The 15,091-nt window shown below is 45.6% G+C and overlaps 1 protein-coding gene across 1 annotated transcript in view; it reads right to left on the reverse strand.

The window, feature by feature from the left end:
• Positions 1 to 11,085, reverse strand: part of aqp10a (aquaporin 10a) — a gene marked incomplete at both ends in the record, with an annotated part of 33,748 nt that extends 22,663 nt beyond the window's left edge. Inside the window, 2 exons of the mRNA XM_084336721.1 lie at positions 4,100 to 4,226; positions 11,002 to 11,085. Coding sequence (XP_084192847.1) covers positions 4,100 to 4,226; positions 11,002 to 11,085 — 211 coding nt within the window. The remainder of the gene's footprint in view (positions 1 to 4,099; positions 4,227 to 11,001) is intronic.
• Between the last annotated feature and the right edge of the window lie 4,006 nt (positions 11,086 to 15,091).

The raw sequence follows: 15,091 nt of genomic DNA on the forward strand, positions 1-15,091 counted from the left end.
TGTAGGCCAGGGGCAGTAGCTTGTACAGGCTAGCAGCAGTAACTTGGTGGGCCTGTTTAGGTCCAGCTCAGCGGGTATCTGTCCAAATTCTTGAAATTCAAGAAGATGCCTGGCCAATGACACATAATCACTGCCTAGTGGTGGCTTGCTTGAGTGGGCAGGGCATTGCAAAGCGTCCCTTGTTTCCACTTGGCAGAGAGCACAGAGTTCCCAGTTAGTGGGGAAATCCAGCTTCTTAGATGTAGAAGGCTGGGCTGGATCAATCAGGATATGGCGTTTTGACATGATGCAGGCACTGTGTTGCATCAAATTGCTGAAGAGTGTCATAGGCTGCCTTGCCAGTAGCTAGCTGACACATACAAAAATCCTGTAGTGAACATACCATATTGTAGATGTAAGTATATATTGGTATTATTTTACGCATGTATTTATTTTTGTACATATTTAGTGAGAAAAATGTCATTAACACCCTCTTTGGAGGAATTAATGGTGAAGAGGTTGGAGGTGGATTGGCTAACATTACACAATGGCTAGCTAGCTAGCTAGTTGCTAGCTAGATAGCTAACTGCATTTAATTTAATTTCATTCATCATCATCAACATTTCATTCATCATCAACAGCTAGAAATAATATTTGATCAATAAGAACATGATCAAAATTCTCACCTGTCCATACATCAAAATCTCTTCTCTCATGTGCACTCTTTTCAGGCTACTGCCCTCTGCTGCTCTACTGCAGTAAAATCATGCAACAAACTGACACATGGACACAAGGCCATGGCTGAGCTAGTGAATGTCTTTATTAGAACAGAACTGCCATTTTAACAAACATATAAAGGAGAATAATGGGACGAAAAGTGGAAAAATGCAATGCTGAGGTCAATGACCCCTCAAGGTCACCAGAGGTCAGTAGGGCTGTCCCCGACTAAGGATTTGGATGGTCGACTATGATTGGCCAAAATTTGCCCTTAGTCGACTATTGGTCGACAAAAAAAAGTATAATATTTTTTTTTGTATCATTCCATTTGGGCTGTGGGGGTGCTTAATGTCTGAAGGAGTCGACTGAAGGCTTCTTGTCCTCTGCAAAAGCATGCAATTGGTCCACTGATGGATACATCTTGATATTTGTCTAGTCTAGTGTGTTCATTAGATGGGTGAAATCCTCTTTCAGTGCCTCTGTGCCTGTTTTCGTAGGCAGTTAGCCTCTGGTATGCGTGCCATTAGCGTTAGCCACGCTTCTACAGTAGGCCTCTTTTCTTTTGGAAAGAATGATAATAAAAAATTAAAAAATAATATTATCAATTATATATATATTTTTTTGTATTCTACTAAGAGGTTGGTTAGTCGACTACGGCTCCTTTCGACCGATTAGTCGACTAATCGACTAATAGGGGTCAGCCCTAGAGGTCAGTCTGAAAGTGTTTCCACGTCTGAAATCAAACCTTGGGGTATGTAGATGATATGCTGAAAGTTTCATGCTTCTTTCATAAAATGCACAATTAGTTTGCTTAACCGCCCCACTACAAGGGTTTCCCCTCCCGATAAGATAAACCCAATGGAAAAACATGCAGAACAGATCGCTAACGCTGTCGCGTCCCTGACGAAGACGGACAGGAGCACTTGGATTGGTCCCCGGGCGTGGCCCCGCGCCACAGCCCATGTCTGCTCCCGGCGGGATGGGTCAAACGCAGAGAGGAAAATGTCATTGTCATTGTCAATGTGTGCAATGAATAAAAGACTTCTTCAAAGTCCAGTTTAATCTTAATCTTTAATATTAATTAGTCCAGAATTACACAACTGTCTCTACTGTTGGTGGAGAGATGACAGAGGAGGTGAAACCTATGATGAGAATAGAAATAGAAATATTCCCCTATTTAGCTGGGGACGCCCTGGAAGCCACGTCAATGAACCCTGGGGTTCCCCGGACCACACTTTGAGAACCACTACAGTAGTGGATCTTGAGAATCCCTGCTAACCTATGCCTTTCTTCTGTCTGCGAGTCCCAGTAGTAACCATGTGTGATACAGTATATCAGGAGAGCTCAGGAGAGGCCATGCTTAGATCAGTGCAGCTTCCTGCAGCCCATATATGGGCAGCTTCCTGGCAATCAGCTCATTCCACTCACTTGCTCAGCAACCACACCTGTCAGCCATCTTCTCATCAGCCCTGCAGTACATCTACCCCGGTGATCTTCAGTCACTCTTCATCAGATTGTTAACTCAGCTACTTGGTAGTGATGTTTCAGGCCTCTCTTTGGAAATAATTCCTCTACAGGTTTTTTGTCCGTTTTTCTGTGTTTTTTGTGCTTCGCTCGTTCTGTGTTTCTTCTGCCTCAGGATCACCACTGCCTGCCTGCCTTCTCTGCTACAAACTCACCACCTCCAACCTCCCCCCGTTCTTGAAATAAAAATGTATTCTATATCACTACAGTAGTAATGTAACACTCTGTACAACAGAGTACAATATTACACTTAAGTCTTATGTGTAGGCTTTTATCTGATTGATTGATTGAAAACTTTATTAACAGATTGCAGAATGGGTACAATATAGTACAGCTCAATACACACAATTGTTAAGGGGATGCAGACCAGAGAAATACTTTCGTCTTGTTTACATCAGGGTCCCCCATTTTCAATTCATCAGGACATATATGACATACATGACATACAGATAGACAGTACTGCTACATCTATACATTTATGACATACCAGATTTGCAAATACAGTACTGTTTGTGATACAAAAAGAGTCAAGAAAAGGGAGTATACATTTGATGTAGAAACTGTACATTGTAGGAGGTTGGGTGGGGTTGTGTGGGGGGGGGGTTGGGTACATTGGGATATTGACAACCATACTGGGTCATTTACATTGGAGGTGGTTGGGGGAGGGGGGGGGGGAAACACCGTATAAACAAGCAAAACTGTACATTGGGGGGGGGGGGACACTGTACAAACAAGCTAAATTGTACATTGGAATATTGACAAAACCATACTAGGTAAACTACTGTACATTGGAGGGGGTTGGGTTAGGACATTTACAGGGGCCAGTTTCGAATTGCAGTCTCCCGTAGGTGTCCCTTGAGAGTGGTTTTGAAAGTGGGTAGTGATTCACATTCCTTTACAGCTTTGGGTAGGGCGTTCCACATTGATGTGGCATAATTGCGAAACGTGTTTAGTCCCTTGTTTGAGCCGAATCTGGGTTTAACATGATTTGTGGAGCTCCCTCTGGTGTTGTGATCGTGGTATTCACTGACCTTTGGGAAGTATTTTGACATGTACATGGGTACCTTGGTCGTGTAGTGTATCTTGTAGACCAGGCCCATTGCAAGTTGCTGTACTCTGTCGTCTACTCTAAGCCATCCTAGGTTGTCAAAGTGGGCAGGGGTGAGGTGGGTTCTAGGAGTAAGGTCAAGCAGTAGTCTGACCAGTTTGTTTTGAGATGTTTGTAATTTTGTTTTTAGCGCCTTTGAGGTGCTTTGGTACGATGAGGTGCAAGCATAGTCGTAGTACCCTTGAATGAGTGCTCCTGCCAGAGTCTTCACTCAGGGTATTCTTGTTTACCAGAGAGGAGATCCGGTACAAGAATCGAGTTCGTTGGTTGACTTTTTTTATTACATTGGATGCCATTTTGTCACAGGAGAGATTAGCCTCTAGGATGGAACCCAGGTAGGTAATTTCATCTTTCCTTGTGACAATATTGTCACCCACTGTAACTGAGAAGCCGTCGGTCTTGCTGAGTTTGTTATTTGAACCGAAGAGAATGGACTCTGTTTTGCCCATGTGTAATGATAGTTTGTTATCAGCGAGCCATATGCAGATTTTGCCTAGTTCCGAGCTGAGGGTTTTTTCAACCTGTAACTTGTTCTTGTCAGAGACCAGCAGGGCTGAGTCGTCCGCAAACAGGAACAAGTTGCAGTCACAAGCTGACGACATGTCATTTGCATAAATGTGATAAGTAATCAAACCATTCAATGAAGTGATCAATCATTAGACTGAATGACGGCCGACACTGATGTTACGTTAATAATGAAAGAGTGAATGAACAAACGGTGAGATGGAGTGACATGGATGAATGCTGGTTTGGTAGCAGGAGTTGGTTCACCTGAGATGTTCTTGCTGAGGTACATGGCTACCATCACCCCCACGGAGAAGGCCATGTTGACAGACAGGAACTGGCCTTTTGTCTCCCTGCTGGTCTTCACCTGAGCTGCAGCAGCACAGCCAAACAACTAGAAGACAGGTATGGGGGAGGGAGGGGTGTGTGTGTAAGGGAGGGAGTGGTGTGTGTGTGTGTGTGTAAGGGGGGGGGTGGGGTGGAAATTCAAGCAACACACAAAACAGCCAGTTCTAGGAAGTACAACACAGGGCAATTGTTTTCTTAACACTTTGAGTGCTGCGCTGTTTTCGGGCCCCATCTATTCACTGCCACGGAGTCCCTCACCTTGTTTGTAGAGCTATAACTATATTCTATATTATAGCTATGGATACAATACTATGGTAATTTCACAGTGACTTTCTTCCGGTCAAGATGCAAAAAAGAGATAATTTTCCCATGCATATGTAACGGTTGTGACAACGTCACCTCAAACTTCGATGCCCCGAGTGGGAGTTGAACCCCGGTCTCCCACACCGCGGGCAGCAACACAGACTGCTATACCAAGAGGTGAATTCACTTCTTTGTACCGTGTCTATGCGTCTTTTGAGGATGTGAGAGTGAGTTTAACCCATAGCACCGCTACTCACCCCAGCCCTTCTCGACTGCGCTTCACGATACCATCCGTTACACTCACCCTCCTTAAACTCACTCCACTCCACCCAAGGCATCCGGGTCGCGTGAACACTTTCGGCAACCAACATGTACTTCCGCGTTTCTCTGATTGGCCAGCGTTGGCCAGCTCTCTCCTTCGTGAATACCAGCCGCTCTACGCTCGTTCCCTACGCCTATGCGCATGAGGCTCCCCCCAGGTGCTCGTTTACAGAGCGTACAAATACGCTTGTGTTATGATACAGGAGCTAAATAGGAAGTACTTGAGGTCGTTGTTAAATACGTGTGTGTTTTAATAAACAGTATAACTGTAAAAGTAATGTTGAATTGTCGTGTCGTGTCGCTAAACTAGACAAAGAGGTTTGAAAATACGAGCATCTTGCGAGAGCGGCAGGGTTTAGCGTGTAATGACTAGCGATGAATATTATGTGTTTTAAATATGTTGCGACTGTCGGATTGTTGTTAAAAATGGAGGGATACTAGCTAAGGTGTGGGGGAGTTGGCGTATATAAGTTGATTGCTTTAAAAACTGAGAGAAATGTCGTATTTACGCTGTTTAAAACGGGGTGATGGGTGAAAATCTTTGGTTTTAGCTTAACGTATGAGGTGGAGTTCAATTCGCGAGTGGGTAAGGGGCCTACGTAATGTTTAAAGAACAATATCTAAGGTTATGTGGAATTTACAAATATAGATGTGAAGAAAGATTTTGAAAAGATGTTTTAATTTGCTGTTAAATTAGATAAGTTGCTGGTGAGGTAACGTTAGAGTGACGCGGCGAGGAAAGATTACGTATGTCCGCTTCCGGTTTGCTCGATGAGCTCTGGGTATCGTAGTGTTAGTGTTTAACGTTATGAAAACTTTATTAACAGATTGCAGAATGGGTACAATACAGTACAGCTCAATACTCACAATTGTTAAGGGGATGCAGACCAGAGAAAGACTTTCGTCTTGTTTACATCAGGGTCCCCCATTTTCAATTCATCAGGACATATATGACATACATGACATACAGATAGACAGTACTGCTACATCTATACACTTATGACATACCAGATTTGCAAATACAGTACTGTTTGTGATACAAAAAGAGTCAAGGAAAGGGAGTATATACATTTGACGTAGAAACTGTACATTGGAGGAGGTTGGGTGGGGTTGTGTGGGGGGGGTTGGGTACATTGGGATATTGACAACCATACTGGGTAATTTACATTGGAGGTGGGGGGGGGGGGGGAGAAACACTGTATAAACAAGCAAAACTGTACATTGGGGGGGGGGGGGGGACACTGTACAAACAAACAAAATTGTACATTGGAATATTGACAAAACCATACTAGGTAAATTACTGTACATTGGAGGGGGTTGGGTTAGGACATTTACAGGGGCCAGTTTTTCGAATTGCAGTGGGTAGTGATTCACATTCCTTTACAGCTTTGGGTAGGGCGTTCCACATTGATGTGGCATAATTGCGAAACGTGTTTAGTCCCTTGTTTGAGCCGAATCTGGGTTTAACATGATTTGTGGAGCTCCCTCTGGTGTTGTGATCGTGGTATTCACTGACCTTTGGGAAGTATTTTGACATGTACATGGGTACCTTGGTCGTGTAGTGTATCTTGTAGACCAGGCCCATTGCAAGTTGCTGTACTCTGTCGTCTACTCTAAGCCATCCTAGGTTGTCAAAGTGGACAGGGGTGAGGTGGGTTCTAGGAGTAAGGTCAAGCAGTAGTCTGACCAGTTTGTTTTGAGATGTTTGTAATTTTGTTTTTAGCACCTTTGAGGTGCTTTGGTACCATGAGGTGCAAGCATAGTCGTAGTACCCTTGAATGAGTGCTCCTGCCATAGTCTTCAGGGTATTCTTGTTTACCAGAGAGGAGATCCGGTACAAGAATCGAGTTTGTTGGTTGACTTTTTTTATTACATTGGATGCCATTTTGTCACAGGAGAGATTAGCCTCTAGGATGGAACCCAGGTAGGTAATTTCCTTGTGACAATATTGTCAACCACTGTAACTGAGAAGCCGTCGGTCTTGCTGAGTTTGTTATTTGAACCGAAGAGAATGGACTCTGTTTTGCCCATATGTAATGATAGTTTGTTATCAGCGAGCCATATGCAGATTTTGCCTAGTTCCGTGCTGAGGGTTTTTTCAACCTGTAACTTGTTCTTGTCAGAGACCAGCAGGGCTGAGTCGTCCGCAAACAGGAACAAGTTGCAGTCACAAGCTGACGACATTTCATTTGCATAAATTAGGAACAGTAGCGGTCCTAGTATGCTTCCTTGTGGAACACCACAGCTCACTGTGAGGGGAGGGGATCGGGTACCGTTTACCTCCACCATCTGTTCCCTCCCCTCAAGGTAGGATTGCATCCAGCTCACTGATAGACTATCAAAACCAATTGCTTTTAGCTTGTCAATCAGAATGGAGTGATTGACAGTGTCGAAGGCCTTTTGTAGGTCCAGCATGACCATGCCGCAGTATTTGCCCACGTCCACCTCTTGTTTGATGTGGTCGTTCAAATAGAGAAGACATGTGTCAGTGGAGTGGGATGTTCTGAAGCCAGATTGGAATTCGTAGATTAGATTTTTTTCCGCTAGGTACTTTTCGACCTGTTCGTAGACTATTTTTTCCATGACTTTCGAGATGGAGGTGAGAATAGAAACAGGGCGGTAGTTGCCTGGGTCTAATTAGCTGCCCTTTTTGTGCAGAGGGGTCACCCTCGCAATTTTGAAGTCCTTGGGGACGTGTCCCTGTTTTATGGAGAGGTTTATTATGTGTGTGATGACTGGGGTGATGGCGGCTGCTGAGTCTCTGAGGAATTTGGAGGGGATGTTGTCATGGCCAGTGGCCTTGTTAGGTTGGAGGGCGCTCAGTTTTTTGAGTACCTCATCTGTTGTTACCATTTCCAGCTTGAAGTCGTCCTTACGGACCCTAGGTTTTTGTAGTAAGTACTATGTGTTCTACCCCATAAAGCCCTGAGTGGGAGGGTAGTTTGTTTACCAGTGTTGTGGCTATGTTTGTGAAGAAAATGTTTAAGTAATTGGCTACATCCAGCTTGTCTGTGATGAGCGTGTTGTCAGTTTTTATGTTTATGTTTGATAATCTGGTTTTAAGTTTTTTACTGCATCCTAGTTGATTATTGAGTAATTTCCAAAGTTCACGTGGTTTGTTTTTGTTTTCCTCAGTTTTGTCATTGATGAAATAATGTTTTGCAGTTTTGATCATGGAGTTTACGTCGTTTCTTAGTCTGTTTCTTTCTAGTTTGAGTTCAGTCACTTGGGCTTGGAGTTCACTACTCGTGCTTTTGGTAAGCTTTGACTGACTTTTACGAAACTCAGAGCATTTTTTGTCTCTGGTTTTCATAGCGGCCAGGATCTCGGAGTGCATCCACGGCTCAGCGCGATTTTTTACCCTGGTGGTTCTTAGGGGGGCCATGTCGTTTAGTATGTTGAAAATTTGGTTTTGAAACCAAGCCATGTTTCTTCAACCAGTGTACCATTGAGTTCATCTGACCAGTCCAGACTCTCCAGTTCAAGGTTAAAGGCCTCACTAGAGTAGGTTTTGAGGTCTCTAGATGTGACTCTTTTGTGGCAGCCAGCCTTTTGTTTTAGCTTTTTGTGGGTACAGAATATCATATAATGATCACTTAACCCGCATGCTATAACCCCTTTATTGGAGATCTTGGACTTGTCGGAGGTCAGAATGAGGTCAATGGTAGTCTGAGTTGATTCACATACACGTGTGGGTTGGGTGATTAGCTGGCTGAGGCCGTGCAGATCACAAAGCCTACTGAATGACTTGAAGACGGGTGCATCTTTTCGTTGCATATCCGTGTTCCAGTCTCCAATAAGAATTTCGTCTACATCCTCAACTCCAGCTAAACACCCGTCAAGTGTATCATAAAAGCCACTATGATCTGGCGGTCTGTAGATTGAGCCAACCAGTAGGGATTTCGCCCTTTCGAATAGGATTTCCACCCATACAGTTTCAATTGATTCATGATTCAGGTCATTTCTGTTGATGAATTTGGTGTCTTTGTGTATGTACATACAGACGCCACCTCCATGTTTGTTCCTATCATTCCTGATTATTGAGTAGTTCTCAATCTCTATCTCTGGATCTTTTACAGAATCGTCAAGCTTAGTTTCTGAGAAGCACAGTATGTTTGCCTTACCATTTATGAATAATTGTTTGATTTCATCCAATTTGTTTTTTAGGCTGTTTATGTTAAGGTGGAAAATGTTCAGCCCATTGGAGTTGGTTATTTCATTGATGTTGTCAGGTTCGAAGTATTGTTCATTTGTGATCTGTTCCTCTGAGTGGGGCGGGGGGGGCTTTGTTGTCGTGGGTGGGAAGGGGGGAGGGGGGGGTCGGGTCCCGCGCCATGCTGGTACAACAACATAACATTACATTTCTGCGATTAGCCTCGCTTGGCGTGTGAGTGCCGTCAAAAAGAAAATGCGCATGCGCGCGTTACCGGCGTAGGGGGAAAACGAGCGTAGAGGGCTGGCCGATCGCTGGCCAATCAGAGAAACGCGGAAGTACATGTTGGTTGCCGAAAGTGTTCACGCATCCGGGTCAGTCGGCACCATTGTAACGGTTGTGACAACGTCACCTCAAACTTCGATGCCCCGAGTGGGAGTTGATCCCCGGTCTCCCACACCGCGGGCAGCAACACAGACCGCTATACCAAGAGGTGAATTCACTTCTTTGTACCGTGTCTATGTGTGTTTTGAGGATGTGAGAGTGAGTTTAACCCATAGCACTGCTACTCACCCCATCCCCTCTTGACTGCTCTTCACGACACGATACCATCCGTTACACATACATTCGCGCGTTATACCGTGGTGAATATAAGTATGTTTTTAGATCGGTCTGGGGTAATTCGTGAAATGCTGAGGAATAGCCTTATAAGTGTATTATACTATAACCGTTGCCGTTTGTTGCCTGGACCCGCTATTATTCTCAAATCAAATCTATATCATAGGTATTATGTTTCATCATGAATGCATGAAAGGTCGTTTTTTTATGCTTTGATCGCCACCAACGGCATACGTTGTAGACTAACGTTACACACACACGGTCGGATCGAGGTGAAGACATGCTTGGATCAACGCAAGATTGATATCATTACCTTGACTAGGATGTACACCAAAAAGAATATTCCAATGATCTGATCACGATTCCAAGTATTGATGTCCATCGTGTTGCCAACATAATCCACTACACATCATGCATCAGGAGCATTTGATTCTTCTCAATCCGACCGTTATAACCTCTCAGTTTGAGCAACAACAAAAAAACGACCCGGAAACATTAGATCGACGCACAAGCCAAGATACAAGGTTTCAACGGGTGCTCGATACCGCCGTCTAGCTAGATGTGGCCGGTATTGCACTTTGGCGACCTCAGACTCATTCCCTATGGTAACAACAGGCTCCCTAGATGGATAATGAATAAAAATATCGAAATATCAACAACAAAAAAAAAATAAGGAAAAACGACCCAGAAACGACTTAAGTCGTTTTTGGCACTGAATGTGTTAAGTAGCGTGCACGGTCACAAGCACTCACACATACATAGATGCATGACGCTATAATCACACATACACAAGCACTCACGCACATGCACGCACACACATGTAATTGCACGACTTGGCTCCTCATAAACTCAGACTTTGTAATGATCAACTGGCCACTTCTTATCTACATTATTGCCCCTTCAACACAGTATGACTTTACAAGTAAACACACATACAGTATGAGCTGGGTTTCATAATAACCACTGCTGCCATTAGGTATGGAAACACAGGAACTGTATGGTGTGTAAATGTCAACATACACTGTAGCTGCAAGGTGCATGTGATTAGTACATAATTAGATGGTGTGTAAATGGCTACATATAGCTGCAAGGTGTGATTAGTACATAATTAGATGGTTTGGAATAATAATTTAAATCACATAAAAAAATGATCTACTATACTCAAGTAACCCCACTGTCACTATACAGTGTATAGTGAGTATACAGTATAACAAGCTGAATCCTGAGACGCTGAATCCTCTTGATACTGCTGTGTCTCCTACAAATCAACAGGGAACTGATCAATACTGCTGGGTCTCCTCCAAATCAACAGGGAACTGATCAATACTGCTGGGTCTCCTCCAAATCAACAGGGAACTGATCGACACCACTGGGTCTCCTCCAAATCAACGGGGAACTGCTAAAGAAAAAACATGCGCTCACTCACCAGCAGGATGAAGGTTCCCAGGAACTCTGCCATGCACTCTCGCATCAGCGGGCTCCTCACCTTCAGGGGCTGGCGCTTCACCATCGCCTTCAGTCGGCTGGGGATCCATCCAGCCCCCACCCCCCTCCCTGTGTCCTCCCGATCAGCCACCCCTCGGCCCTTGACTGGCTTGATTTCCCTGTCTGCCCCGCTTCCTCTCGCCACCATCATGCAGAGCAGCTATCCGGCTCAGCACTGCTAAAGACAGATTGCCTATCTGCGATCTGATGTAGTAGATATGTGTCTCTGCTATCACCTGTTCACTCACACCAGCAGAGGACATGCATCTATTGCTCATACACTATACGATTGGCCAAGCCAGGGAGCAGAATCCACCTATGGGTTCTTAAGATGGCAAAACCCCTACTGGCGCCTATTCCTCCTCAGAGTCAAGTTCAAGATGAATATACACCTCTGTATCTTATTGTGTCTTATTATGTCCATGTGTCTCATATTTTTTTTATTTTATTTAACCTTTATTTAACCAGGAAGAAATGGGATGAGGTACAATTTAGGTAAAATTTACAGTAAGGTGTAATGAGGTATGGGTTGTAGCGCAAATTCTTTACCAATAAATATAAAGTGTGTTTAGGTGTTATAAAGTGGGTAAAGTGGGTGCTGCAGTGAGTTGTTTGTTTAAAGTGAGTGTGTGTGTGTGGATGTGTGTGCTGTGAGTGCATTTGATGGTTGTTACATAGTGTTATTGTCATTTAGCATTCTGATGGCCTGAGGATAGAAGCTTCTTCTGAGTCTCTCTGTGCTTGCCATGAAACTCTGATATCGCTTGCCTGACCGCAGCAGTTCAAAGAGGCAGTTGTTTGGGTGCAGCTGGAGTCTTTGATAATTCTCTTAGCCTTACCCATGCACCGCTTGTTGTAAATGTCCTGGAGAGTGGGAAGCCCCCTCCAATTGTGCGTTCGGCTGAACGGGCCACTCTCTGTAGTCTGCTACGGTCTTGTGCGGTGCTATTCCAAAACCAGGAGGTGATATTGCCAGTCAGGATGCTCTCTATTGTGCATGAGTAGAAGTTCTTAAGGATCTTCTGACTGACTTGGAACTTCCTTAGGCGCCTGAGGAAGTAGAGGCGTTGCTGTGCCTTCTTCACAACACTGTCAATGTGTGTGGTCCATGTCAAGTCCTCGGATATGTGGACTCCGAGGTACTTGAAACTGTTCACTCTCTCAACCGGTGCCCCGTCGATGCTGAGGGGGCTGTAGTCCCTGACCCCCGACCTCCTGAAGTCCACAATCATCTCTTTTGTTTTGCTGACGTTCAGGGAGAGGCAGTTCTCCTGACACCACTGCGACAGATTCTCTACCTCTTCCAGGTAGGCCCTCTCGTTGTTGGCAGAGATCAGGCCCACCACTACTGTGTCATCAGCAAATTTGATGATTGTGTTGTTGTTCTGCTGTGCCACACAGTCATGTGTGTACAGGGAGTAGAGGAGGTACAATAAGACTGTAGTTTGCAGCCAATCAGACCACGGACCTCTGGAGATGTAGCCAATCAGACCACGGACCTCCGGAGATGTAGCCAATCAGACCACGGACCTCCGGAGATGTCCATACGATTCCCTGGACATCGGTCCATCAACTTTATCAGTGATCTAACGTACAGTATCTCCAAGACTTTGACCGTCATAATCGTAAACTCACACGGAAGAAAGGGGACTTATAACACGGTGAAACCTGTGATTTCTTAACAGTGTTCTGCCAAATGTACACATTTAGACCTAAAATATTCAGGGTGTACTAAACGATTTCAAGATAACCATGTTCAAAGTAGGCCTGCCCTGTACATTCCTGTATCTGTAGGAGTTTGGTGGAGCAGCTACAATGTACTCTTTCATGTAAACATGAAAGGGAATCCTTGAAAGAAGAAAATGATGGGGGGTGGGCGTCTTATTCGGACACGAATACATGACAAGACAAGGCATGTTCAAGACCCTTATCTGTGCACATGACCTCATAATGAACTTTTGCCACAAATTCATTGTGTAATCATCTAATAGATGCCTTATCAGATGATCACTGTAATTCCCAGGTGACCAATATTATTGCAGAGGAGTCATGTCACATTAAGTGGACAGGCTGACATTAGATAAGAGGTAATAGAGTACAGCTTGAATGATTATTACTCTGATTTGGAACCACATAGGTGACTATAAATGGAAATGTTTCCATTTAACAACTTCACTGTCATTTGATAAGGAGACAGATACTGTAGAACATTTACAAAAGTGAGCTGATAGCTATCTCTCCACAATAACACAATAAAAACCTTGATATGGTGATATATCAATAACAGCCAGGTCAGGAGGCAGCTCTCCAAGATTAGTGAATAAGGCCAGAGGACCGGACAACACCAATCCCAGGGTACTCAAAGCATGTGCGGGGGAGCTGGCAGCACCGCTCCAACACCCCTTCAACCTCTCCCTGAGGCTGAAGAGGGCGCCCCAGCTCTTGAAGACCTCCTGCATTGTCCCGGTGCCCAAGAAGGGACGACCCAGCACCCTCAACGACTACAGGCCAGTCGCTCTGACGTCACACGTCATGAAGGCGTTCAAGAGGCTGGTCCTGCAACACCTCAAGCCCCTGGTGCGTGACTCCCTCGACCCCCTGCAGTTTGCATACCAGGCAAACATCGGGGTGGAGGACGCCATCATCTATATGCTCCACAGAGCTTACACACACCTGGAGAAGCCGCACAGCTCAGTGAGGATTATGTTCTTCGATTTCTCCAGTGCCTTCAACACCATCCAGCCTTCACTGCTAGCGGAGAAGCTCTCCGTGATGCAGCTGGGGCACGGCTTGGTGGCCTGGATCAAGGACTGCGCAGTACGTCAGACTACAGGACAGTCAGTCTGACGTACTGGTGAGCAACACCGGCGCCCCCCAAGGAACTGTGCTGTCACCCTTCCTTTTCACCCTCTATACCTCAGACTTCTGCCACAACTCAAGCGGGTGCCACCTGCAGAAGTTCTCTGACGACTCCTCCATATTCTGCAGACTCCGGACACATCAGCCCCCTCAAATGACTCTCCAACAACCTTGGCATCACCGGTACAGCTCTGTCTTGGTTTCACTCATATCTCGCAAATAGATCTCAGTTTGTCAGCGTCAGCGGCTCATCCTCCCCCCCGGCCCCAGTCAACCACGGTGTCCCCCAAGGCTCCGTGCTGGGTCCCCTACTATTCACCATTTACATGCTCCCCCTCGGTCAGATCATACGTCACTACGGACTCAACTTTCACTGCTACGCTGATGATACTCAGCTCTATCTCAGCACCTCACCATCCTCCCAGCTCCCCCCACAGTCCTTAGTCAACTGCCTCCACGCCATAAAAACCTGGATGTCAACCAAACTACTCAAACTCAACAGCAAAAAGACAGAGCTCATGGTTGTGGCCCCCAAGGCACTGCTCCGGAAGGTTGGAGATCTCCTCCTCCACGTTGACGGCTGTTCCATCTCCCTGTCTCTCGAAGTCCATAACCTGGGCGTCACCCTCGACTCCACACTTTCATTTCACTCCCACATCAAATCCGTTACCAAGTCTGCCTTCTACCACCTCCGACCCTCACTCTCAGATTCTGTGGCTGAGACCCTGATCCACTCATTTATCACCTCCCGGTTGGACTACTGCAACGGAGTCCTGTTCGGGGTACCCAGCAAAGCCCTGGACAGGCTCCAGTATGTTCAGAACTCAGCTGCCAGGGTTCTCACTCACACCAAGCCCTGGCAGCACATCACCCCCACCCTCATCCACCTCCACTGGCTCCCAGTCAAGTTCCACATCTCTTTCAAACTCCTGCTCCTCACCTACAAGTCCCTCCATGCCCTCGCCCCCCCCGATACCTGTCTGATCTCCTCCACCAGCAAACTCCATCCCGGAACCTACGATCCTCTGATCTGGGTCTCCTCTCCATCCCTCGCACCAGGTTGCAGACTTTTGGTGACAGAGCCTTCAGCGTGGCGTCCCCTACCCTCTGGAACTCTCTCCCCCCTGAAATCTGCAACGCCCCAACCCTGGACACCTTCAAAACTGCTCTCA

This window comes from Notolepis coatsorum (assembly GCF_963971535.1).
Source record: "Notolepis coatsorum genome assembly, chromosome: 19".
Classification (NCBI taxonomy): domain Eukaryota; kingdom Metazoa; phylum Chordata; class Actinopteri; order Aulopiformes; family Paralepididae; genus Notolepis; species Notolepis coatsorum.